The sequence below is a fragment of the Pelodiscus sinensis genome, chromosome 7 (genome assembly GCF_052426305.1).
Source record: "Pelodiscus sinensis isolate ZL-2025 chromosome 7, ASM5242630v1, whole genome shotgun sequence".
In the NCBI taxonomy this organism is placed as follows: Eukaryota; Metazoa; Chordata; order Testudines; family Trionychidae; genus Pelodiscus; species Pelodiscus sinensis.
The window spans coordinates 33781794-33809686 of NC_143058.1; the positions used below are offsets into that span (position 1 = coordinate 33781794).

Consider the following 27893-nt stretch of genomic DNA (forward strand, 5'->3'; position numbering starts at 1 on the left):
CAGGAGAGCAGATTAAAAAAAACCACTTCTGTGACTAAGGAGAAGAGAGTTGAGATGAGAGGAGTGGAGAAAATAATCTGAGGGGAATGGGACTATCAAATTTTGTCATTTATATGCTGAAAGGGAAGGGGAACTAGGGAAGCTTGAGCTACTAGTTCATTTTATGGGGAGGAAGACGGAAGTGGGTAGCAATGAAGAAGGTAGGTTCAAGGAACTGTTGAGGAGCTGGGGTTCTACTTTCTCCCGTTCCCATCCTGTGAAACAGTTAGCTCTTCTTTGGTGGGCCAGACATAGCAGTTGTTTTACCAGGAAGCAGGGTGAGAGCAAAGAAAGTGCATATTTCTGCCACTGAGTATAATAAGTGTGGTGTGGAAAGTGGGTTGTTGTGAGAGAGAGAGAGAGAGAGAGAGAGAGAGAGAGAGTGAGTGTGTGTGTAAGCAGACATGCAGGTAGCATACAGTGGATGAGAGAATGCCTGTACTGCAGCAGCAGGTTGTAAGAAGCTATTTTCTTTGAAATTACTCTCAATGAGACATTAGCCTGAAATTCACAACTGTTAACTTGAAAAGGAACATATCACTGCAAAATTCTCAGAGTACACTTGTTACTTTTCATAGTCTTCCCAAAACTTAGAGAATGTTCTCTTAACAGACTGTCAATTACCACACCATCTGTTTCATGGCTACATAATTCAAGAAGTAACCTCAACTGAAAAAAGTAAACTAAATAGACTCATTCTCCAAACAAACAAAAAGCCAAAGCAAACCCTTAAACTATCTGATCTGTAGGCGTGCTAAGCACCTACAGTATCAGGGGGCCAGTCTTAGTATTTATGCAACTCATTAGACACCTGATTTTGTGATTTACTGTTAATGAGAAGTGATACATTAACATAAATAAATCTTATATATAAGTACTGTACTATTAAAAAACTGTAAGCATCAGCAATGAATCATTTCATTTTTTTAAAAAGGAGAATTAAAAATGTTTTATTCCATTAGACTATATATTGCATATAAATCATTCACCAAGTAAAGGTTATACGAGTAACTTACATCATTCTTCCTAACAATCTGAACCAAGAAGTAGAACAGAACTGTTTAACACTGTAGTACAACATTGCATTGATAGGGTTAATTTCTCCTCTCCCCTGCCTTGATATCATATGTTGTCCCTGAGGGGACAATATGTATGACAGAGAGTAGCTGTGAAATTGGTGTTGAATGATCAAGGATTTACCAGGGGTAGGGAACCTTTTTGGGATTGGAGTCTGCTGACACAACAGAAAAATCAGCCATGGGCCGCACACAAGTGAAGCAAAAAAACCCCCAAACAACGCCTCTCTGATGTGGCCCCTGACTGAGAAGGAGAAAGACACTGCCCATATTCCCCTTGCACCCCAAAGCCTAGTGGGGCCCAGCCTAGTAGATTTTGTGTGCTCCAGTCCCACAGGGAGGCAGTAAGGAGACTGCAGTGCCAGCACGGGCTACTCAATGCTGGCAGGGAGCCCTAAACCTCAGGAGCAAGATCCAGGCAAGCCAGGGGCTGCATCCAACCCCTGGGTCTTAAGTTCCCCACCCCTGATTTATCCTCATCTTTGGTACAATGCGAAATCTCTAAAAATATGTAATAGATGTAGTCACACCAATTTTCATAATAGGCAAGCGAATTACCAGTGCAATCTTTCTCCCACACCAATTCCCAGCTTGCGTTCCAATATCCCTGTGCTCTTCCTCCCAACATTTGTCGTCTTGTTTATAAACTGGTTTATGTGAAGCAAGTGACTTATGACCTGCTCTTGCTCCTAATGAAGTTAATGGCAAAATTCCCATTGCTTCCACTGGCAGAAGAAGCAGGCCCTTAGTCAGCTAATTTTCTTGTTGGCATCTCAGAAGTCCATCTTCAGGTGGGCTATAAATGGCAGTGACTTTGTGAATCAGCCCAGGAAGGCTGTTCCACACACAGGGACATTGCCAAAGCAAGATAATCAAAGTAAGATTGACTATGGAGATAGGCAAAAGTGACTATTGTCTTAGTGTGGAGAGGGCCATGGAAGGGAAGCAACATTCAACAACAAATTCACTAATAAAAAAAATAGAGATATTCAAAATGTCAAAAGCTAAAAGACCTATGTTTAATCAAAACACATTTATTTCATAGCTCACCTTCATTATGACATTCTGCTAGTAAATCTCACACTAGAGGGAGTCTAAGTAATGGGATGCAACAAGAGCCTGCTCAGCTTGAAAAGAACTTAACATCTGAAGACTTGAGCAGAAAATGCTATTAACAGATGTTTATAAGATAGATCCCACCACGGAAGCCAAGGGGTTTGGGCATGTCTCATGCAGACAGAATGAGAATCCGATTACAGTATTTTTGAGCTGTACAAGAATAGGATAATCAGTAGGTGGGCAAAGAAATCAATAACAGAGCAATACACTACAGCAGATAGACTTCCAAGTAAAATGTCAGCAGAAGAAAGAATGGCCTAGAAGAATTTTATATTACTCTTAGTGAAAAACAGCTAAATACAGTTTTAAACCAATGTATCTGAATTGATGTTTGAAATGTTAATAATGAAGGAAAACAAAATAAGTAAAATCATTATAGTGACACTTGGTAGAACCTTATAGTTAAGCTGTCAGAATTTCCATTCTAAGACCTTCTTTTATGGAGCTTAATTAAATAGAATATCTTGATAGATATTCCCTCTAAGGGTGTGTCTTCATTGCAGTGCTAGCTTGAAATAAGTTATGCAATTTGAGCTACACAAATTGTGTAGCTTATTTCAAGATAGTCTATTTCAAAATTTGGCGCTGTCTACACATGGTCTTAAAAAGGTTATTTTTTATTAACAAAAGAAAGAAAATATGCTTGGTAAAACATTGCTTGGTTACTAGATGTCACAGTGCAACTGGAAAAATTAAGATTAAAGGCACAGAGAACTGCTGGGATAAAAGGGATAGCGAAAAAACGTGGGATTCAGTTTAAAAGTTACAGTATATGGGGTAGGGGCAATACATAGGCTCAGCACAGCAGAAGTCCAACAAACTCAAAGATAAAGAAAATAACCTGATCACATCTGACTAAATATCCCCTGTTCTACTTACATATCCGTTGTTTCAAGATTTAGTCCTTTCCTAGACATGGATATTGCTGAATATTCCATGCCTACTTCCCTGGCTTAACTCATGTTTGTCCAGCTCTGCTCTGGTCACATGAAGACTCCAGCAGAAAGATTGTGCTTCCAATTCAAAAACCCACACATTGTTTTCATTCACTGTCCTGGCTTCCTATCAACACTTCCTGCTTCCCTAGCATTTCTGGATACTCTCAAGTGCCCACTGTCTGTGGGTTTAACCCATATAAGCAAATTAGTTAACTGAATGCCGGGGCTGTCCAGAAAAGGGTATTACCCTTCCAATTCATCACAGCAGAATAGGACAATAAATTAAAAAGATTTCGTAGTTTCAGTTATTTTGTATGCTCTTTTAATAAGCTGAAACACGATTGTTTTTCAAATGAGACAGTGTCTTATTCTGAGAAGACAGAAGGAAACAAAGAAGTATAAAGAGACCTTAAAACCTCCCAACAATAGACGGGTGAATGAATGAAACCTGTTAATGCTGCTATTATTGATGCAACAATATTACTTTTGATATTAGAGTTAATATAAAGTACTGAAGCAATCTAAGTGAATCTAAATTCTTAGAAAAATAGTAGGACTGAAATTTGTTGAACTGGAATGAAAAAGTTCAAGTTTAGATCTGCAAGATTCAAACATGTAATTTAATTGAGGCTAATACTGAAAAATACAGAACAATTCCTTTTTAAGCAAATGTTTTGCTATGTCTCATTTCATTAAATTTTATCATATTGATTCCTATATTAGAAAAATATCCTTCAATAATGAATTTTTGACTTGTACAAAGATGTATGTGATTTTCATTTTCCTAAATACAGTATTTCTTCAGAGGTATCATACTTCATTGGATCTTTATTAACACGCTATTAGACTTCTATAAGTATCTAATTTCATCTGTCAATTGGAATAGTGATCACACTGGATGAATTGAAAGCAAAGGCTACAGTAGGCCTCAAATTCAACAAAGCCAGCAGTGATTTTGCTACATGGGAGTAGGTAATGAGCATTGAAAAGGGAGAACAATTTAAGAGCAGGTTAGACAGACATCTATCAGGGATCATCTAGATCAAGGCTACTCAACTTTGGAAGCTCGGGGAGGAGGGAAATAGTGATACTCACAGTACATGTCGAGGGCTGCAATTTAAGTGTGGTTGCACATATATGCAAATATATGCAAATAGTGTGAAAAGCTGATGGGCATGAATACAAAGATTAAGGCAAGACTGCACAACAATGGCAGGCGCCATTTATGTCAGTTCTGCTGATATTAATAAAATGCAATATTTACCCGGTTTCCACCCATATGACAGCACTTTTAATGGAAAATGATAGTCCAGGAATTTAACTACTAAAATGCATATCAACAGAAGACCATTCTACTGACTAATTTTTGTTTTGACTCCCACCCGTGGGCTGCAAACAAACAGGCAATGGGCTGCATACGGCCCATAGGCCATGTGTTGAGTAGCCCTGATCTAGATGATGCTTGGTCCTGCCATGAGGGCAAGGGACTGGACCTGATGACCTCTCAAGGTCCCTTCCAGTGGTAGTATTCTGTGAACAGAACTAGAGGGAGAGGGTTAATCTTTGAGTTCAAAATCACAGAACAAAACAATTAAAAAAATCCTCAAACATACATACATGTAGGAATCACTAACAATTTTATATTACACAATCTCTGTTTATTCAATGTGTATGTAAGAGAGAATTCCAGTTATTTTGTTGATTGGCAGATCTACCTTTGGAAACTCATACCCTGGGAATTTCAAACTACTAGCTACATCTCTGACTGTAGGGACCATTTCCCCCTGGTTTCGTATGTTCATTATACATTCTAGCTACTTGCTTTTATTTACATCCATTCCTATCTTCAGACCTTTAGGTCAAAAGCAGAAATTTCAATATTTGGTCACAGCTTAAACACCAGATTGCTTTTGTATGAGTAAATGAGCACCAAATAATTAACATATTTGCTTGCTTGACACCTATCACCCAAATAGAAGTGATACCATCAAGCTATACACAGTACTCTAAATTCTGATTTAACAAACTTATTGGGTTACTTGGTGCTGAGAATTTTATTATTTTACATTTTTATCTAATCTCTTTTCATTTTTTAATCACCCTACTATATGACAAACTTCATCATGGTATATGAGCACATTAATTTAATGCTCATTAAAAGGTAATAATTTGATAGTGCTGTATATTGTCTTTATCAACAATATAGGCCACAGCAGGAAAAGCTTCATTATGTTGTTCTACCATCTATGTCTTAGGCCTGATCTGGAGAGGGCATCTCTAGTGGTAAGACATTAGCTCACTCTCTGTGCCCATCCAACGTCTAACCTCTAGTCTTGCTGCTGAGACTGCCAACAAGACGTCCAGTTTTCCATTGACCATCCAGTCAAAAAGAGACCTCCTCAGACCCTTCCTCAGCTCAGTAAAAATGAGCGAGTGAGCATAGGGGACAGCAAGTGATGGTGGTGAGAGGGAGGGGGATGGAATGAGTAGGGTGGAACCTCAGTATAGGGCTCAGGCAAGGGTGTTCAGTTTGTTCAGTCAGAAAGCTGGCAACCCTACCGCCAACAAAAGGATCATAAATTAGCATGTGAGGTCATTATAATAAACAGTTTTCTGAAAGCCTTTCCTGTATTAAGTGGCCTGATTACAGATACAGTTTAAAAAAAATCAGACCCCTGAGAAACAAAATTCTGACTGGCTCAGAATTTATGAAAAAGGATAGACTCTTTGAAACATTTATTTGCATATTTTATTTCTAATTAGAAAGAAAACAATAAATAGATGGTAATGAACAAATGAACTGGAAATAAATGGACTAGATGACATAGTATATCTTTCCCCGTCTTTAAATTGTATGACTCATAAAGGCATTACATTTTCTTTCTCCACTTCATGACAAAAATCAAGATGACTGCCGAGTACCTATCTTGAGAATAAATACAATTTCCTTCCTCTGCGCGCACACTCTTTTTAAACGTTTTTCTTTATTAAAAGAAATATAATGATTTTTCTACTGTCCAGAGCTAGTTAAGGTTACAGATTCAGAGCTCTATGGAAACTGAATGTAATCAGAACAACTGGCGCTGATGATAAAGAAAATGTAGCTTATATTTGAAAGTCTTATTGTTTTGTGCTTCAGTCTAAATATGCACAATTTAAAATATGGACTTATTTTTTCTGCGCAATAGGGAGCTAATGAGATAAGAAAGCTATGGTAAAGTGCAGTCATGTCATTTGAAAGAAGGAAAGCAGGTAGTTTTCTAGAATGGTATAAAATAAAAGTTAAAGATTTTCCAGGGCCTGGTATACACTAGGACCTTAGTCTGAAATTAGCCCCCCAAACATCGAATTGTAAGTGATGCAGCTACAATACCAAGCCCATTATTCTGGAATAAGGGGCCACAGAATTCAAACTCTGTAGTCCTGCTTTTCATGAGGAGTCATGCTATTCCCGAACTTGTAAGTCCAAAATAACATTAGTGTAAATGCTCTGGTGCTGCTAATTTGAACTAATTGGCCTCCAGGAGGCCTCCCTCAGCTCCCCAAAGTGCTTCATAGGGCTCTGAGTCTGAGGTAGTGCGTCCACATTAATGGAGTCTGCCTCGGACTACATTTGATTCTTCCCCGTAGCGAGGACATGGAACTTCAAATTTGTAAAACTGGGTGCCCAGAAGTCGAACTTCGTAAATTCAAAATAGTTCATAGTGTAGACATGGCCTAGAAAATGAAAGTCTGGATATTTTGTTTAAGCACTTCCCAAAGTGAGAAGGAGTTCTCAAGAAATGAGCAACCATATTAATCTTTCTTCCTCTCCCCACAAACAGGAGAATAGTAGCTTAAAATTGAAAAGTTTCACTACTTCAGTTTGAAAAAAAAAAAAAAAACCATATTCAAAGGTAGAAAAACAAATATACCGCAAGACACAGTTTGCAAAGAACACAGATGAAGTTTGGTTTCAGTAAGATGGCAGTACAGTAATTCCTCATTTAATACAGTAGATACATTTCAGAAAATGATCACGTTAAGTGAAAATGTGTTATGCGGGGTCAATTTTCCCATTGAAAATAATGGAAAAGGTGGGGGTTGCATTTCAAGCGGTGGGGAATGGGGAAACTCAGCCACCGGCCTGCAAGATCGGTCGGAGGAGAGGGAGCAAGGTGTCTGGCAAAAGGGAGTTACCGGGGAACAGCGCAGCGAGCAGCGAACCTTCTGCCACTTTGCAGGAAGCGGGGAAAGCCCCGTGCAGCCGCCAGTGACCGACCAGCTGGGGAAACCGTGTTATTTCTGGGACGGTCATGTTGTTCAAAAAACGTCCCCCCCAAAAAATCGTGCTATCATGAAAACGTGTTAAGTGGACACGTGTTAAGCGAGTATTTACTGTATCCATGTATGATCATGAGACATGATGGTCTAACATCTAAATCTTATGTTCTTAATGCAGGAAAGCAAGTTTTGGAATTTCTATCCTTTGGGAGACAATTTCAGAATTTGTTTTTTATTCCAAAACAAGATAAAAATGTTTAAATGTCAATATTTACAGAATGCATATTGAAAATATCAAAATGTTTCATCAAAACAGTTCAACATTCTCAAAACAAATATTTTGGTTTGTTGAACAATGTTACAACATTAAACTCCAGTACTATTGCTATAAGGGAATTATAGTTTCTGCCTTTACTCCCTTTTTTGGGCCTGGCTCCCTGACCAGACGACATTTTGCATAAAGTTGAGTCATGAGACATTCATGATGCATTACATAGAGAAAATGCACTATGATAAATATATTGCATTATGCCTCAGGGATTCTCAAACTGTGGATCAGGACCCCAAAAAGGGCCACGACCTAAGTTCACCCTAAGCTGTGTAGCCACACAGCTTCTCATTAAGTCTTGCACAGGGGCTGAGGGCTGCAACAGGGAGAGATTTCTCCCTAAACCTGGAGGCTGCCATGGCCAGAAGAGAGGAGTTCGTCCCCGCTGACCCCAGTATGGAACTGCCGCAGCTGGCAGACGAAAACTCCTCTCTACCAGCCATAGCATGGTGCTACCAGGGAAGGCAGCGGGTGCCCCACCTGCTGGCACCAGTACCCTCCTCTCCATCTCCAGCAGGAAGCTGCCCAGGTGAAACCAAGCTCCAATACCCTGTTACACCTTGAGCCCCAACCCAGTCCTGAGCCCCCTCCTGCACCCCAAAGCCCTCATTCCCAGTTCCACCGCAGAGCCCATGCCCCCAACCCAGTGCCTGTACCCTCTCCTGAACCCCAATCCAGAACCTGTATCCCCTCCTATACCCCCACCCCCAGCATTGAGTCCCTCCCAAACCTAAAGGCCCTCTCCTGCACTCAAACCCCTCACCTCTAGCCCCACCCCAGAGCCTGCATCCCCAGCCAGAGCCCTCATACTCCAGCATCCCTACCCTCTGACCCAGCCCTGAGACCCCTCCCCCACTCAGAACCCGTTGGCCCTACTTCTGCGACATTCATTTTGTTATATGCGCCAATATGAAGCTGATGTTTCACTCATCACCTCCATGTCACACATCACCTCGGCTCTGATGCACATAAAATTTATTCTGTTCAGGGGTGGAAAAAATTAGAGGGAACATTGGTCATAATCTAGTTTTAAGGGGGTCATCAAGGCTGTCAGACTTGCTGGGGCAGGATTGAAGCCAAAGCCTGAGTCCCATTGCTTGGGGCTTGTCAGGGGTGCAAGCCCCCCACTGTGCCTCAGTGCCCCCTGACTGTCCTCAGATAGCCCCTCTCAGGGCAAGTTGCAGTCTGTATGGGTTGCTCATCATTGGCACTTGTCGCAATGGCTCTGCTTACCTAGTCGGCCTCATGATAGGCCCACAAACCAGAGGCTTTGTCTCCAGCCCCTAGCCAAGAGGAGTCTTGGCTGGCCCGCTTCCAGCCTTTACTAGCTAGCCCCAGCTTGTCTCCCTCCAAGGAGCTCCTGCTTCCTCAGCAGTCAGCCCTCCACTGGCTTCCCTCTCTAAGCAAACTGTGCTTCTCGATATACACCTGCCAGCTGGGCTCACACTCGCCCTAATGGTTTCAGCTGGCTTCTACAAGCCAATTGTGCTGCCCTAGATAGTTGCCAGCTGGGCTCTCCCTAGCCCAAAGAGCTTCAGCTGGCCTCTTTGTTTCTAGCCCAGGCTCAGGGCCCGAGTCCTGGTCTTAAAGGGCCAGTGCAGGGCAGGCACCCTGCCATAGGGCCAAAGATGAAGTCCTTGGACTTCAGCCATGGGTGGTAGGGCTCAAGTAGAGGCCCCCTGCCTGGAGCTTAAGCTCTTGGGTGTCAGCTTTGCCTCTCCACCCTTACCAGTAGGGTGGCCAGTTTTTGGTTGGACATATTCCTAGAGATTTCATCACATGACACAATCATTACTTAAAATGAAACAAAATACAGGACTATGTAGCACTTTAAAGACTAACAAGATGGTTTATTAGATTACATCATCTAATAAACCATCTTGTTAGTCTTTAAAGTGCTACATAGTCCTGTATTTTGTTTCAGCTACACCAGACTAACACGGCTACATTTCTATCATTAATTAAAATATAATCTTTAATTTCTAGAGACTCCAATCCTGGAGAGTTGGCAATCCTATCCACTAGGGGTGGTGGGGCTTGGGCTTTGGCCACACATCTGGGGCAGCAGGCCTCAGGTGAGTTCATTGGAAATTGAATTTTTATGGCAACATCAAAATTTTCCTGGAGAAGATTTCAATTTTGTGGAAATTGTATTTCCAGAGCACCACTAATAGGTGCTCTGGGTCAGTCCTGAACAAGGGAATCTTCTGGAGCTGGGAAGGTCAATGCAACGCTGGTCCCATTGCAGCCACCCTGTGTCTTACCCTGGTAGCCTTTCCTCAGACCCCGCACAGTCAATTCCAGCCCCTCTGCTGCTGCCAAACTGTAGCCCGGCAGTTGGAGGCAGCAGAGGGACCAACATTACATTGACATTCCCTGCTCTAGAAGATTCCCTTGTTCAGGACTGGTCAGGTCCTGAAGGTGCCGCATCAGAGAGGTACAACCTGTAGTACGTTGCTATCTTACTGAAATCCACTGCATCTATGTTTACATTGCAAACTGCGTTTTACTGAATGTTGGTACAATACCTAGCACAGGAGGGCACCAATTTTATTTTGGAGTCTGTGGGCATTGCCAGAATAAAAAAAAAAAAAAAAAAAAGAAAGCACTCAGGCAATGAGATGGTGCAAAGTCTATTCGGGGACCTCCAGGTACACATTTTTATACATTTGAATTATCTGTTGATTTAATATGGTGCCTTTGTTTTCAATTTCCATTTTTCTCCTGAAATAACTTGTGGTGATCTGATGGGAAAAGTTCCGAACAACTATCCTGAATCATTAAGGAGGCTCATCTTGGACAACAGAACATTGGAAAAATACAGTGATCTTGCCGGTGGCATCTTGTGTATGGAGAGTGTTGGGGTAGAATCCCCTCCATCCACCTGGTAGTATGCAAAAAGGGCACACAGTATGTGTGAGTCTGAGTCTAAATATGAAGCGTGAATGCAGCAAATCTGCTTTGTTCATGATTCATAGTTAGTGGCAGACTCAGAATGTTCTTCATTGCCCCTAAAGCACATGCACAAACTACCCTGATCAAGGCCTGATATGAGCATGAGGATTTTGAATGGGACCAGAGGCTCTGGATTAATTGTCCAAGTCACAGGCTATGATGACTCTGAAGTGCTACACTCTAATGCCTCATATAGAGTTTCGGGAAGGCAATTCAGAGTATCCTATTGTCAATGCAGCCTGTGGCTTGAGCAGTGAATGCAGCTCCTCAAACCACACGCAAAGTATGCCTCAGCATGATTTAAACCAGGGGTAGGGAAAAAGGGCCTCCATGGGCCAGATTTGGCCCACCAAGTGGGTTTATCTGGCCTGCAGGTGCCCTTTTGCTCCCCCGCCCACAGGCCAATCAGGGCCTGGGAATGGGAGAGCATGTGAAGTCTACTCCTCCACCAGCGGCATGCAATACTTAGACTGAGTCAATCACCAGGGTTGACTCTAAGTGCCACGTGCCCCTTGTAGGGCGGGGTCAGAGAGCGAGAGACTTTGCATGTTCTCCCTGCTCTCCGGCCAATCAGGGTCTGAGGGTAGGGAGAAGCACATGAAGTATCCTCCTACCTTGCCCCCGTCCTGCAAGGGGCATGCGGTGCTTAGTCAACTGCCAGTGGATGTTCAGCTGGTGGTTGACTCTACGTGTTGTGCCCCTTTGCAGGACGAAGGCAGGGAGTGAGAGACTTCCCATGTTTCCCTCGCCCCAGACCATAATTGACCTGGGGACTGGGAAGTGCACAAAGTCTCTTCCCACCCTGTAAGGGCATGTAGTGCTTAGAGTTAACTGCCAGCTGCTGATGTGGGGGCAAAAAGAGTGTGTGAAGTCTCCTTCCACTCTGCAAGGTATCCCAGGCAAGTGCCCCACAACCCAGGCTCTTGCCCCAAGTCCTCTCCCATATTCTAACTCCCTTCCAGACCCTGCACCCCACCTCATTCCCTGAACCCTAACTTCCACACAGATCTCACACCCCCACTTCCTGCCCTAAGCCCCCTGCCACAGCATCGCACTCAGACCCCACATCTCCATCACAAACTCATGCCCTAAGCCTCCTCCTGCACCATAACCTCCTCTCTGACCCCACATCCCAACCTCCTGATCCCACCCCCTCACTCCATATCCCTTCACCCCAGCCTGATGCCCCTCTTGTATCCCAAATACCTCATCTCCTATCCCACCCTTGACTCCGCATCCCCAGTTGGAGCCCCAAACTCCTCCCACACCTAGCCCCCTAACTGAACCCATAGCCACCTTCCATACTGTGAATCCCTCATCTTAGCTCCACCCACAAAATCTAATAGCCCTGAGTGAGCAGATAGGCTGTCTGGTGGGTGGACATCTTTTGAGTTTTCTCTATGTAAAACTTTTAAACATAGTAAGATGGATTTATTTGGGGTTTTGGTTCCTTTTGGGCTTCATTTCCTGGGTGCCAAACACTTACAACAGCCCTCCTGGAGCTGAAGTGGTTCAGCATCTATGTTACTCTGCATGGGGGTAGTGACCTCCACTATGTGGTATGGCTAAGATCAGAGGATTTGGCCCAGCAGGACAGAGGTGTGGGGAGCCCCACGGAGTAGGAAGACAGCATCAATGCATGATCAGCACACCAGAACCCTAAGTGGACTTCTGAGATTCATCCTCTCACACCAGTCAAAAAGTTTTCTCTTCATGTTATTAAGATGAGGAATTCAGCCTCAGGATCACAGGAATTTTATTTAGGGAGAAGGCCATTTTGAAGCCACCAAACTCTGGGGATTTCTTAAGATGAGAATTAAGCAAAATATATGTAAAAGGTGATAAAAAGGTATTAAAATGTATGAACTAAGCAATTATAAGATTCCAAAGTGAAGTCTTCAGTGAGATTATTCTTCTCAACTCAGTTCCAACCAGACACAGCACATAACACAGCTGATTTACTGAATTTGGCAGAAGTTTTAATCTCTTTATAGAGAAGGTCATTACGTCTTATCTACAATACTATAGGCCAGAGTGAAGTCAAACTGAGATCCTATAAGATTAACATGGAAAACTCATAAAAGGGTGATTTTCATTACCAGCAGTGCAGCCTCTTCCCTTGCAATACAACGCTGTAATACATATTTCAAACAGAAATAATATGTGCTGATCTGTGTCTCTTGCTTCAATGCCTCCCTTCAATCCAAAAAGCGGAAAAAGACAAATTTGTAAGAGAAAGAGGAAGGAAATGGAGAGGAACATACCAAATTAAAGATCTAGTGTCTTATCAACATGCAGGGATTTACATAGATAATTTCTATTAAGGCTAATGGAAGTTATGCACATAAATTGCTACTGTATTAATGGGAGAATAAATCTCTTAGTCTCATTTCATAAGCAGAATAGGATAAAAGTACTTTGCAAAGCAAAGTTTTGCAAAACTGGTTGCAAGCAGATTAACTTTAAAAATAATATATAGTATAGAAATTATTTTAGGGATCAATGTGACAGGGTGACGCAAGCCCGCACTACCATTGCCCACCCCCCGGGGAGCAGGGAGAGGCGAACTGGCTTCCCCCGCCTCAGGGGAGACAGCGGCGGCAGCTGGAGTGCGCCGCACGGCCGGCAGCTTGGCCGGCACTCCAGCTGATGCGCCAGGGGAGGTCCCGGTGAGCGCGGGCACTGGCGCCGGGGAAGACGGCAGGGGTGGGGCCCACAGGGGCGGGGGAGGAGCAGGCTTAGAGGACGCCGGCGCAGGCATGTAAGGGGAGGGTGCAGCCGAGCCCCGTGGGGGAAGGGGCGGCACCCTCGGCAGCATAAAGGTGGAGGGGGAACCTGAAAAGGGGAGGCCAGCTGGAGGAGTCGATGAAGGGTCTCTGGGCCTCAGGGAAGAGTTGAGTGGGACACTCGGGTGGGCGGGGGTGAGGAAGCAGCCCAGAGCGGGCGCAAGTAGGAACACCTGTGGGCTGATGAGTTGTGGCACGTAGCCCCATCAGCCAGGTGAGGGGAGAACAGATATCTTCCCCCACCTTAGGGCCCCATACTGGGGCCTGGAGAGAGGGTGGGCTCGGGCCCCCCTCACAGCCCACTAGAGGTAATCACTGGGACAGCACTATTAGTAAGCCCCCTCCCAATCTGGAGGGACAGGTCGAGGGATGGTGGGAGCAGGGGAGGAGAAGGGGGACCGGAGGTTGTGACAGAGGCACCCCTTCACAATCAGGTATTTTTCATTTCTTTTTAAAAATAAGGATTTGCAAATACATGTATTTTCTCTTGCACATCCCTCTCTCTTCATAACATTTTTTCTCTTCTAACTCTCTATGTGCTAATTTGAAGAAAAGCTAAAAGATTTTAACTGAAGACTATTTGTGATAAAAAAAAAGAATGAAATAGATGCATGTTATTAAAAGGTCTCAAAGTGCCAAAAATAGTAGTTCTGTTTCCAAAAGCTAGATTATAATTTTGCTAGCCTAATCACTGTGCATTAAAATCTAAAATTAAACATTGTTATTCTTGGAAAGAAAACAAGGAACTACAATATACATGCATCTACTGTTTGAAAGGTATTCAGTTAACTGTCTTTGGGTAAGAGTAGGGCCTGACCAATTCCATGGCTATGAAATACATGTCATGGACCATGAAATCAGTCCTCCCCCATGAAATCTGATCTCCCCTGCTGTTGAGAGTTGACAGCTATTAGCGGCTGTTCTTGCAGCACTGGGGAAGAACAGAAGTTGTTCTTCACCTGCATCAGCCCTCTTGGTGGGGAATGAGACATCGGCAGTGCAGAAATGGGGGTGGTACATCCTCACTTCTGTACTGCAGCAGCCCAGGAGTGGGCTCTAGGCTTCCTTCCCTTCCTCACATTCCTGCAGTTCCTGCCACAGAACCAGGTACCGAGTTCAGGATTCCTCCTGCAGTAGCCCTTGCCAGGCTGGGGCAGCCTGGGTGCTGGGCTCTGCCTCCTCTTCTGAACAGTTCCTGACATGGCTCTGGGTACCTGAGAGCTTCCACTTGGTAGCTGCACCCAGGACTTGAAAAAGCCCAAGTTATGGGCTTCCTCTGCTGTTCCAGCCCGGGCAGATTAGGCTCCTGCTCTCCACCCTAGAGTGCTGAGCTGGGGCCTTCCTCCCCCAGGAGCTTCTCCCAGGGCTGTGGGCTTGTTTTTCTGCCAGCTACAGGTAGAGTATCCCAGACTCATGGCTTTCGCCCCCAGTCACTCCCATGCTGCTCCAGATAGGCTTGGCTACTCTAGCAAAGGCACCCTGGGTTTGAGACTACCACTCCCCTGCCACTCAAACTGGGGCACAGGGTAGTTCAGAATCAGGGATTCAGCCCCAGGATACCCATGTGTAGCCAGACAGGAACCCCTCCTCGCAACATCCATCTTGCTTGCCCCTCTGAGGTGTCTGGAGCATACAGAGCATAGAAAGCAATAAAATCAGCATAGTCTTTGAAGCCTTGACAGAAGGCCCAGATATGCTGGCTGCTGTGACCCTAGATGGCTGTAAACAGAGGTACGCCAATTGCTGACCTTGAGGCTGCGAGAACTGCCTTGGCTGGCACCTATATTGATACGAACACACAGCCGTCCTCGGGGGCGGGAGGGGGGGGGAAGGGGAAATCGCCCACTGAGCAAAGAATGCCCAGTACTCCTAATTTAGTTCTCTCTCTTACAAGTGTAAATTAAGTTCACAATGCCCTTGTAAGAGCTGGCATTACAAAGACGAACCAGCACCATTTGGCGCCATAGATAAGGAAGAGAATATGTGACTCCACGGGTATAAAGATGGGTCCAGCAGCACACTCACTTTGAGTGTCAATCTATCATCTGCCTGCTGGTCCGGTTAGGTAATTGCCTCCGGAGGTTCCATGGGGATGCCCACCTCGTATTCGTCTTTCCGAGGAATTGAGAGACTGATCCTGGCCTGACACGCTGGAATCGAGTGACGCAGAAGGGGATAAAAATTGTACCCGTATGTGTCCTTTAGTTTTAGTGCATGCATTGAATAGAGCTCTTTAAAGATTAAGCTGTCACTTGGTACCATTATTTTCTATCTCCTTTTCCCTCTGTAGCCATTTTAAAATCTGAATTTGCTAGCAGTTAAGAAATAGAGCAATAGCCACTGTAACCATATGCTTTAGAAACCTCTTTAATAAACCTGTAACTATTTAAGCTTTAACCTGACTCCTTCTGTTGCTGTAACAGAGCCAAACACAATTAAAAGAACTCCACCCGGTCATAGGGGCAGACGCAGTAGGAGCTGGGCGTTTGGATCGTGTCGCCTCCACGGGACAGATCCTTTGGGGCATCCATCGGCCTTCTCTAGGCCGCCCACTGCGAAGGGACCCCGGTCCTAGCAGCTAAAGACACGGATGTAAAAGCTCTCCCTGCAAACTTTGGGGCGCCCGTCGGCCTTCCCTAGTCTGCCCACTGCGAAGGAACCTTGCAGTCCTAGCGGTTGAAGACTTGGGTGTATAACACACACACACACACCATGCACTGCCCTGACCATCGGCTGACACCATGCTCAGGGTTTCTTCCCCTGTGGATCCTGCCACAGTTGGGGTGACCCAGGAGAGACTTCTGCCCTGGTACTTCTTCCAGGGCTGGGGCACCCATTTTTCCTGGGGGGCCCTAAATCAGACAGAAGCTCTGACTTTAATCTGTCCCTGGCATAAACTAGCAGCTAAGAGCCCCCAGCTGCGGTTCTCCCAGCAATGTGGTGGAGATCCTACCCATTTCTACCTCTGGAAACATCCTGTAACTGCAGGACACTAATTTTGGGAACCCCCCCCACCACTCACACACAACTTTGCAACCCCCCGCCAACCCATTTTGGGTTGGGGCCATCATGGTTACATCTTAATGTTCACAGTGTTGTTAACATCTGAAATTGTGAAAGTGACTTATTTTAAAATGCTTTGGCCATGAAATTGACCAGAATGAACCTTGAATTTGGTAGGACCTTAGGTATGAGATCCTAGAGGTTACAATAGGGATCTGCTTAAAATGAATAACATCCCCTTAGATTTCAAATGTTAATTGAGGATGAATTTTTAAAATGATCAATCAGTTTGATTAATTTCAGTTTGTCTGCAAACAATGTTATTTTGCCTTTCCTGTTTGTATCTATAGCCTCTCCTTATACAGTAGCAGTAATGCTTGAATACGTCTGTTACTTATCATGGTGATACTAAGGAGTCCCTTTTTAAAGTCTGGTTTTCTGTAGGGAATATTTGAATTCAGTTCCCAAAACTCATGAGGCCAACTTGTCCCCAACTTATGTTCATTTCAGGTTCAAAATTCAATTTTAAACAGACACATGTGAGCCTCCATATTAATTGTTCAGAAGTGGTGTGGTGTGATGTGATGTTGACCCCCAGACAAGATAGGATAGTTTAAATTAGGTTGATTAAGCTGATAAAATATACCTGGGAAAGCACCTGGTGTTAAAAGACTGACAGATGGAGCTCAGATGAGGAGTTGGTGGGGTTGGTATAAATCCAGGAAGTTGGCAACAGAAAGGAGCTACAGGGAAAATAGTCTGAAGTAACACTTTGAGAAAAGGGATGTGTACGTGTGTGTGTGTGTGTGTGTATGTGTGTACATATGTGAACATGTGTGTGTACATGTGTATGAATGTGTGTGTCTGTGTTCCAGGGTTATGGAGTTGACTGAGAGGAAGGATTTTGGGCTGGTTACCCCAGTGTAAGAGGTGCCAAAAGAAGTGCTCTAGTATGGAGCCCAGGGAAAGAGCAATATTTGGGAGAAATCAGAACACAGTTACTTGAAACAGGGTCTCTAGACAGGAACCCAGAATGGAGGGCAGGCCCAGGTTCCCTTACCAGCCACTTGGGATAAGTGGTGCAGGTCAGGCAGTGGAGATGAAGACTGCATGGGGCAGTTTCCTTATAGTCCTTTGACATGCTGGAAAGTAAGTACTATGCTGACCTGAATGGAGGACCAACCTATGAAGAAAGAGAAACCTGAGTTGCAGAAAGAGAAAGAAAAATGGCAGGGCATGTGAACGAGTGGCAGAAGGGGGTGTAAGGTGTGGATGGAGCTAATTCCCAGAGCAGCCAGAAGGAAATTCCCTAACAATTAGCAGATGCTGTTAGAAAAAAACTCGTTTTTGTCTCTTAACTACTAACGTGGGAAAGTGCCTATTGATTCTTTCCATTTTGGGTTATTTCCTACCCTGCTCAATTTTTTGCATTTTTTACACATGACTTCCTGTTCCCCACATTCACCTGCCCCTATGTTTTCCCTCCTTTTCCTCCTCGGTCTCCTTCCCCATCTCCTCTCTTCCTCTGCAATCCACTAGTTGGGCCTAGCATCTTTCATGTCTTCCTTCTGCTTCCCCAGTTCTTGTCAGTTTTCTCATGACTCAGTCGACATTCTTTTATACAGGTAGTTTTCTTCCTATACCCGCTCATCATTCCTAAGTGTAGCCTGGCTACAGTCTCATTGAAAACAGTTGGGTTCAGTAGCCATTTTTACTAGAGGTGACCATTTTGCTACACAAAAGCTGTAGAGAAATTGTGCCCATCTTGAAGAAGGGCAAAGTTTCACAAATTTGATGCCAGAAATTGGGTAATCATAAGAAATGCAAACTACCAATATTTGAAGAATTATGATAAAAACCATACGAGTTGGAAAGCTACATTTACAGTAGGGCTGTGTCTAGACCTGGCAAGTTTTTCCGCAAAATCATCTGCTTTTGCGGAAAAACTTGCCCTACACTGACCGCTTCAATTTCCACAAAAGCACTGACGATCTCATGTAAGATTGTCACTGCTTTTGTGGAAATACTATGCTGCTCCCGTTCGGGCAAAAGTCTTTTTCCGAAAAACTTTTGCGCAAAAGGGTCAGTGTAGACAGCAGAGATTTATTTTCCGCAAAAAAGCCCCAATCGCGAAAATGGATTGTGGAAAAGTATCCTGCCAATCTAGACGCGCTTTTCCGAAAATGCTTTTAACAGAAAACTTTTCCGTTAAAAGCATTTCTGGAAAATCATGCCAGTCTAGACGTAGCCTAGGCCTCTTAACATTGCTATAACTGAGAGGAGTTGAACCAAATTTAACAAAGATGGGTGGGGGTTTTATTCAATATGTTTTCAGAAACAGCATAATATCTTATTCAGTTTTCTACACAGCAATCTGTATTAGTCAATAGCATACTTATATATTTTGTGTCTATAACATAACGATCTGGGATCTGCTTATTCTTTTTTTAACTGATACACACTTCAATTTATATGTTAAAATAGTCAGAGCCTAAAGTGTGGTTATGTTCAGAATAGGAGCTACGTGATAGTCGCACCTTTTTACTTCAAAGACCTGGCTGCTATTCAACTTAATATCTGTTTACCTTAGTGACAATTTAAGGCATTTTTTTTTAAGTCTTAGCACTGCAGAGTAAATATACCTAAAGATCCAAATTCATTCTATTCTAGCTCATGCATCATTAATAGAATGGTTAATTGAAGTTTGGTTTCAGGTCCAAACTCTATCCTTACTGTAATCTGTACAAACATCCTTTATAGCAGGGGTGGACAAAAGGGCCTCCATGAGCCAGATCTGGCCCGCCAAGTGAGTTGATCCAATGTACGGAAGCCCTGTCGCTCCCCCCGCCAGGCCAATGAGGACTTTGGGGTGGGGGAAGCATGTGAAATCTTCTCCTGCCCTGACCCCGCCCTGCAAGGACTACGCAGAGCTTAGAAGCACCACACGCTCCTGGCAGCCCTGATTGGACTGGGGATGGCGGAGGGGAGAAACGCGCAAAGTCTCCTCCCACCCTGCCAGGAGTGCACTGTTTCTAAGCAACATGCACTCTTTGCAGGGACAGGGCAGGGTGGGAGGAGACTGCATTCTCCCCTCACCCTCAGGCCAGTCAGGGCTTGGGAGCGTAGGCAGTGCATGAAGTCTTCTCCTGCCCTACAAGGAGCTCAGCACTTAAAATTCAACCGCCAGCTGCTGCACAGCTGGTGGTTGACTCTAAGCGCAGTGCACCCTTGCAGGATGGGGGCAGGGAGCGAGAGACTTCACTTGCTCCCCCACCCCAGGCATTGATTGACCTAGGGATAGTGGGGGGGAGATCGTGAAGTCTCCTCCAACCACCAGGGGCACGAGTACATAGAGGGAACCACCAGCTGCTCAGAACAGCTGGCGGTTCTCATGGGGGGAGGAGGGAAGGCAAAGATTTTGCACACTCCCCCACCCACAGACCAATCAGGGTCCGTGGGTGGGGAAGCATGCAAGTGTCCTTCCACCCAAGGCCCTGCCCCTTTCTGAAGTGGCCTCCAATAAAAAATGATTGCCCACCTCACTTTACAGACAATGGGAGGTATTGGGACAAAATCGTTCCATTGTTAGAGTAGTAACTTAGGAGACACAGATTCAATACCCTGATTTCATGTGTGACCTTGGGCAAGTCACTGTGCCCGCTGCAGGGTAGTGATTATTTCATTCTGTTGAACTTACAGATAGCACCTGCAGTCAAATCCAGTTTGACTAAAAGTTGCCATAACAAATCAGACAAATGGTCCAGTTAGTCCAGTATCCTGTTTCTGACTGTGATCAGTACTGGAAACATAAAAGACATTATAATCTTTGGAAACAGACAATTACGGAATAATCTGTTCATATAGGAAACTTCATTCTCAGTCATAACAGTTTTCAGGCAGTTAACTTAAGCATGAAAGTTTACAACATTTGTACTTTTATTCTATTAATATAACTGGTGTTTTCATTATCCTTGCCAGAATTCTGATACACCGTTGGTTATGATATTTGGTGGTCAGGAGTTCCACTGATTAATCACGCGTTGTATAAAAAATATTTCCTTATATCAGTTTTGAATGAGCTGTCCTTTAATTTCAGGCTACATACAAATTATAGTTGCATTTAAACAAATATAGAGGAGAATTTTATCTTTAAAAAAAAAGACTGAATCTTGTCTACAACCACACTGTGAAGGGTCAGCATGGGAATAATTACACTCTTTTAGGAAACTAATCATAGATGGGTAGCTATAAAACACAACCGAATATGGACCAGTTTCAATTTCTTGGAGCTGAAATCATGTCATAGCATCTTAGTTTAAGACAATGTACCAATATATGTCAGCTTTCATGGCCTGTCCTTGTACATCCTCCCTTTTCAGTCAATGTTCTGTTTCTATAAGGAAGAGCATTTTTCCGACACAAGGAATATCAAAGTTTGTAGAGACATGCTTACCATTGGGTATGTCTACACTACGAGTTTTCTTGGCCAAAAATATGCAAATGAGATCGTGACTTATGCAAATGAGTCCCTTATTTGCATATTTTTTGCCGAGAAAACTTGTAGTGTAGACGTAGCCATTATGTAGGTTGTCTGAATTATTTGCACATATGCACTCGCATACACAAACTACATGACTTAACTACATAACGCATAAACTACATCTGTGTGTATCACATGGTTGAATGTTTGCTACTGCCTGAAACAGTAAAATCTTGTATATGTCCTTGTGTAACTGTATGAACAGTCCTTTTGATCCTTTATTACAGGGATGGAGAATTTTTTTGGGGTAAGGGACCACTGACATATAGAAAAATTAGTCAGACGCACACAAGTGAAAAGCAAAAAAAAAAAAAAAAAATCATCCCACCCTCACTGATGTGGCCCCTGACTGAGAAGAGATACTTCCCATATTCCCCCTGCACACCAGCTTAGGGGCCCAGCTCAGTAGAATGTATGTGCTTTACCCCACAGTGGGGGCAAGAGCTAGGTAAGATGGGGGCCGCATCCAAGTCCCAGCCCTCAGGTTTCTTATCCCTGCTTTATTACTTTTGCAAAATGCATTCCCTCCCCTGTTCTGCTCTAGGTAAATATGTTTTATTTGGGAAAATACTTCCAATGTAAAAACTCCTTTCTCTTCTTGCCACACTTTCTGTCTGCATAAGTATTTTGATACACCATGCCTACATTTTTAAGAGGAAAAAATATTGAAAGCTGTCACAAATCTCCATCAAAATGTGGACCATTTCAGAATAAAATAGCACTTTAGCATCTATAAGCTTGGCAAATAGTATGATGAAATTATGTGACTGGCTCTGTAATATTGCCTATTTTCCTTTTACTCAAGTTTTTTGAACCATCAGAGATGGTTCAGCTCAATCAAAAGAAGAAGGAAACAGATAAAGTTTAAGTTCCTACTCACAATTTAGCAGAATGCTTAACAAATCACCAATTTACTAATTTTTTCACCCAACCTTTTAGCTTAGATCAAAAGTTATTTAGGCTCTTAACTCTTATTGATTTAAATGGAAGTTAAGGCACAAATCTCATTTTCATGTTTGTTACTTTTCTTTCTCTATCTGTTCATATTAATCACTCCTTTACTTGGCCTTTTTGCCTTGCTTTTTCCTAGAGGTAGTTGAAGGTTTTTTGGTGCAAAAATGGCAATTTTCCTTAGCTTTTTTCAAAATTGGAATTTTTCTTTTTGAGAAATTTCCAAGTTTCCCCACCATCAGACATCAGTGGCAAAATGGAAAAAGGAAAAACAAAAGAGGAAGATAAAGGGGCAGAAAAAAACAAAATTTCAACTCCACGCTTTTTCTTTTCTATCTACTGTGAATAATAAATAATGGAAGAAAGTAGAATTATCCCCAACTATTCCCACTTTTAGCCACTTGTTATGTTAAATGATGTTATCTAACCTCTCAATCTTATGAAATAACTCAAATTTATAATGTAGATACAGTTTTAGAGTTATAATAGTGAAGTCCACCCCTAGTGGAAAAAGGACACTTAGCAAAGGCAGGTGAAATTCTGGCATGAAAATTTTAACCTTACTCATGTTAAAGTTATTATTCATAAATGCCTATTCTTGATAGGTCAGATCCATAGCTAGTATAAGTTGGCATAGCACCACTGAGTACAATGAACGGCGCTAATTTACACTAGCTAAGGTGCTCAAATGTATTTTTAAATAACCTTTAGCACAACAAAGTATCTCTGTAAAGCTGTTCAAGCTCCAAAGAAGTCAAACAGGAGCTCTGGTATAAAACAGAGTAACCTTAAAGTAATTTACAGTTCAAGGTGCACAAGAGAATAGAGGGATAAAGAACTCTGCCAAAAGATCACATTCTTCTTCACTCACATACAGGTATATATTTTCTTGTAATAAAGGGTTGCCCAGTAGGATTAAAACAGACGAGTAACAACAAGAACGTGACAGCCAGTCTTCATTTAGGATTGTTTCTTCTGATACTATAACTTATTCAAGATAGTTGCTTGAGTTAATTTTGAACCCAACAGGATACAATTACTGACATATTTATGTGTGGTCTAGTAAATGAACGTACCTTTCCTTTCAAATCAGCACAGATGTCCTGTTGCTTTTTTCTGTTATTAGCCAACATCACTTCTGTCTCATGAACAGCACAAGCTTCAGCAATAGTCATTACTGCTTTCAATAAAAAGGCTTTTCTTGCCTGAGCCCAGTTTAAAATCAAAGCTCTACGTTGACTCCTAGCAAAATGATACTGATCCCAAGCCTTTTCATGAGCAACCTAAAGAGTAACATTTCAAAAAGATTTAAAACCATACATAAAAGAATAAATAGTACTGGACATTAATTTTAAGGATTTGTGAGGTCTGAAGTAAACTAATGATATTCCCATGGAACTGAACATTTAAGTTTTGATTTTGGAAGTTGCTGAGGTTCTTCTGTGAGGTGCTCAGCACCCTTGCTATTCCTAACACAGAAGGGACTCAACAGTTTGCAAGTAACAAATTTCTGTTCTTCTTTATGGTACAATGGCTCCACTGAAATCAATAGAGTTGCAATAATAAATATTATATATTTGAGAGAGTTTGTCTGTCTGTTTCTCTGTATGTTCTTGAACTCCTCTTAAATGGTAAGAGCTAGGACCACCAAATCCAGAATACAGTTTCCTCTTATCATAACTTAAAATAATGTAAGGGTTTGGCTGTGTCAAGAAAATGGCATGTGCCTGGAATGGGACTGCTTTGTATAAAACCATACAGAAGGTGATAGAATCACCAGGGGTGTGAAAGGGGCTAGCAGGAGGAGCACCCTCCCACTTCCAGGACTGCTCATGCCCTGAGCCTCCACCACTCCTCAGGTTCCTTTTAGGGAGGTCGGGGACTGGGGAGACTAAAGCTCCGTCACAGGTTCATATGGGGACATTGCTGGCTGGGAGCAAGGGAAAGTGCACAGTTTGCTGCATTCCTCACTATTGTTAGGGAGCACAGAGGGAAGATGAACCTGGCGGAATGCCGATATATGAGTTAAGGACCTGAGCAATGAAATGAAAAAATGAGGAAGAACGGCATTTGCGCAAGAGGGGGTTTTGCGCAAAAAGGAGCTGTCTACACACCTCCTTGTTGCACAAAAGCCTCTTGCGCAAAAATGGCTGCTAATTAATTATGCAAATGAAGCATGGCAATATTCCATACCACACTTCATTTGCATAAGCTTTTCCGGAAGAAGGCTACAGTGTAGCCGTAGCCTAAGTCACAAAATGACATGATATTTGACACGCATTCTCTTCTTAAAGTAAATGCAAAGTATCAAAACAGGCACCAACTTGGAGGAGAAAGAAGCCAATCAGATTTTAGTTCATTATTCAGACTTCCCAATATGAAGCTCTTTAATTTTTAAAATACTAATATCCAACTGTTAACATTTTACTTGTGAGCCATAAAGCTTAATTTATGCTAATTTCACACCTGTGAACCATTCAAAAAGTAAACAAATATACAACCTTTTAAAATATGCTGCCAATCACTAATGCAGGAATTAAACAAACCCAGTTTAGTTATGCTAATATTATGTAACTATTTTAAGAATTAGTTTTATACTGTTGTAGCATTTCTATATATAGAATCATGAAATATAGTTTCTTAAGAAAATAATGGATAAAGCTGGAATATAATCCAATAGTTTTAGATTTTTTTAAAAGGATGGGAGACCTACACATTTTATTTTGATATGTGACACAAATTCCTGTTCCTAGGAGCAGAAGGAGGACTGAAATTCACAAGAAATTCATAGATGGACTGATCATCCTCCCTTTTGGCTGCAATGAACATCCAAAGAAAAAACGTTGCTCACTGTTTACAGTTTTTCCCATCCTTCCCTGAAAAGACTTAAAGGATTCCATGAACTACTATAAAGTGCAAAACTTCCTTGCAAGCTGCTTATAAGGCATTATGCTTATTGAATGCACTTTCAATAGCATCTCTCAACAGCATACGTTGGAATAGTTAGACTGATTGGTCTCAGACATTTGTAACAGTACTTGCTATGTCTACTCATAGGGTACGTCTAAACTACATGCCTCCGTCGACGGAGGCATGCAGATTAGCCAGATCGGCAGAGGGAAATGAAGCCGCGATTAAAATAATCGCGGCTTCATTTAAATGTAAATGGCTGCCCCGCTCTGCCGATCAGCTGTTTGTCGGCAGATCGGGGCAGTCTGGATGCGACGCGCCGACAAAGAAGCCTTTCTTGATCAGCACAGGTAAACCTGGTTTCATGAGGCATACCTGTGCCGATCAAGAAAGGCTTCTTTGTCGGCGCGTCGCGTCCAGACTGCCCCGATCTGCCGACAAACAGCTGATCGGCAGAGCAGGGCAGCCATTTAAATTTAAATGAAGCCGCGATTATTTTAATCACGGCTTCATTTCCCTCTGCCAATCTGGCTAATCTACATGCCTCCGTCGACGGAGGCATGTAGTTTAGACACACCCATAGAGAACAGGGAGGCAGAGTGCCAGCATAGTAAGACACCTATAAACACAATCCTAGTAAGATGGATTTGTTGTTGTTGGATTGTCCAGAAAAGTAGATAAAATTAGAAAAGTGCCACAGCTCATGTTTTGTAGAGGTGATATATTTTCAAAATTCTTTTACAGGTAACTGAGCAAATTAAGCATTAACTGGGATACTTAATCTTAACCATATTCATAAATACAAAACCTTCCTCTTAACTGGCATAAACTGAATTAATTTCAAAATGTAAGAATTTTTTCTCCTAAGTTTTGGTAATAAAAGTGTATTAGTTTAGTACTCTTTTTAATCTTTTTTTTTTTAAAGAAAACTTTCTAACATATGAAGTAGCACTGACCAGTTCATGCCTAGATTTGTGAGGCAGATGTCTCTGTAGCATATCCAAATACAGAGCTCTTCTGCTCTGAAGATCACTTGGATACTGATTTACAACAGTCTGATAAACCCACTGATCTTCTTCACTCCAGCCAAAGTTCCTATAAGCAATCAAATGCTGCATAAATTTTAAATTAAAAATGTATTAGATAAGACAATAATACAATTTGCACTTGATTTCTGTCTCAAAGTATGCCAAATATGACTTTTTAAATTTAAGGGCAATCCAGGATCTACCCCTGCCCCTTTCCCGAGATCCTCTCTCTCCACAAAGCCCCACCTACTCCCTCGCCCACTTTCCCTCTTCCTCACTCACTTCCATCTGGCTGGGGCAAGAGGTTGGGATGCTGGGGAATGAAGGGTGCAGGCTCTGGGTGGGAGTTTGGGTACAAAAGGGGACAGAAAGCTGAGGCAGAGTGTTGGAGTATAGAAGTGAGTGAGTGGCACAGGCTCTGAGAGGGGGTTTGGGTGCAGGAAGGGGCTCCAGGCTGGGGCAGAGTTTTGGAGAAGAATTGAGGAGCGTAAGCTCTGTGAAGGAGATTGCTCAATCCTGGAGCCCCCATTTGCAACCAAATTTGCTCCCAGAACTTGCAACCCTAACTCCCTCCTGCACCTCAAAACTCTGTATGCAGGAAGGGGCTCCAGGCTGGGGCATATTGTTGGGTGCAGGAGGGAGTGAGGACTGTGAACTCTGGGAGGGGAGTTTGGGTGCAGGCTCAGGGGTGGCACAGAGAGCTGGGGTGCAGGCTTCAGCTGGGAGGCACTTACCACAGACTGCTCCCAATCAGCAGTATAGCAGGCTTCAGGCAAACTGCCTCTTCCTGGCCCCATCCTCCTCCTGGAAATGCTAGCTGGCTGAGATCAACACCCTCTGTACCTGGCCCCCCAAGGGTGGGAGTAGGTCTCTGGGTGCTGCACTGCTGCCTAAGGCTAGCAAGTGTTGCCCCCATTGGCTGGTTCCCTATGACTGGTTCCCAATCGACTTGAGGCACACTCAAAGGTGCCATAGGGGGCGGGGGTGGGATGGAGTTAACGCCCTGATTTCATAATTGAGATCTGCTTAAAGCATGTGCCCTAACTCCAGAGACAGCTCTTTACCAGCAACAGAGTTTGTGCTGCTCCCTGCTTTGGAGCAGGGAGTTTATTTATAAGCAGAGGGAGGCAGGGAGATTAAAATAGCAAAAAGCTTGTAATTCAAGTAGTTGAAGGATCATTAGATGATCATCAAAACCTTGTCAGGTATTCCACTTAAAAATTGGAAAAATAAGAATATGTGTAAAAGTGATATGCTCCAGTGGTCTGCATTTGGACCACTGCTGTTCAACTTCTTCATAAATGATCTTGAAAAGGGTGGCAAAATTTGTGAGGTGGCAAAATTTGCAGATGATACAAAATTACTCATAATAGCTCCCAGCACTGTAACTCCTGAGGTGTCCACATGGGCAAGGCACTTAGTGTGCACTAACTCTGCAGTTGTACTCTAGGTAAAAAACCTCAATGAGAAGCGAAGAGAGTACTGCACTCTGAATACAGCACTGAGATGCCAGTGTGGACACTTGAATTGTTTGCTGCATTCTGACTGTCCTCTGGAAATGGCCCATAATACCTCAACTCCCCTCTGCTCTGTTTTGAAATCAACCATATGTCCTATGGGCATGCACATATCGCCTTTCAGACCTTCATTTCAGACAGGCTGCATACTGTGCTGATTTACCCTGGGACACAGAACAAACCATTCAGGTGGCATTCTCCTTCTGTTGAACATAGAGGTAGACCTGACTGTGCATGTGTGTGTGAGAGAGATTCCATGCAAAGAGCCAGAGAGAGAGGTGGGGGAGGGAGGCTGAGATGTCAGGGTTTACCCCTCTCCCTACCTCAGGAGGGGTTGTTTCCTGCAGCTGACTGAACTTACAAGACAGCATGCTGACATCGCCCAAAACACTGTCTACCCTTTGCCCCACATATAGACACACGCATCCACACACATTCCC

The 27893-nt window shown here is 43.2% G+C and overlaps 1 protein-coding gene across 3 annotated transcripts in view; it reads right to left on the reverse strand.

Annotated features, from left to right (window-relative positions):
* Window positions 1-27893, reverse strand: part of CCDC148 (coiled-coil domain containing 148) — a 139325-nt gene that overhangs the window by 40478 nt on the left and 70954 nt on the right. For all 3 annotated transcript variants that reach the window (XM_025186537.3, XM_006126840.5, XM_075933433.2), the window contains exons 9-10: window positions 25865-26003; window positions 23075-23281 (exon numbers count right to left, since the gene is read on the reverse strand). In XM_025186537.3, the coding sequence (XP_025042322.3) occupies window positions 23075-23281; window positions 25865-26003 (346 nt within the window). The remainder of the gene's footprint in view (window positions 1-23074; window positions 23282-25864; window positions 26004-27893) is intronic.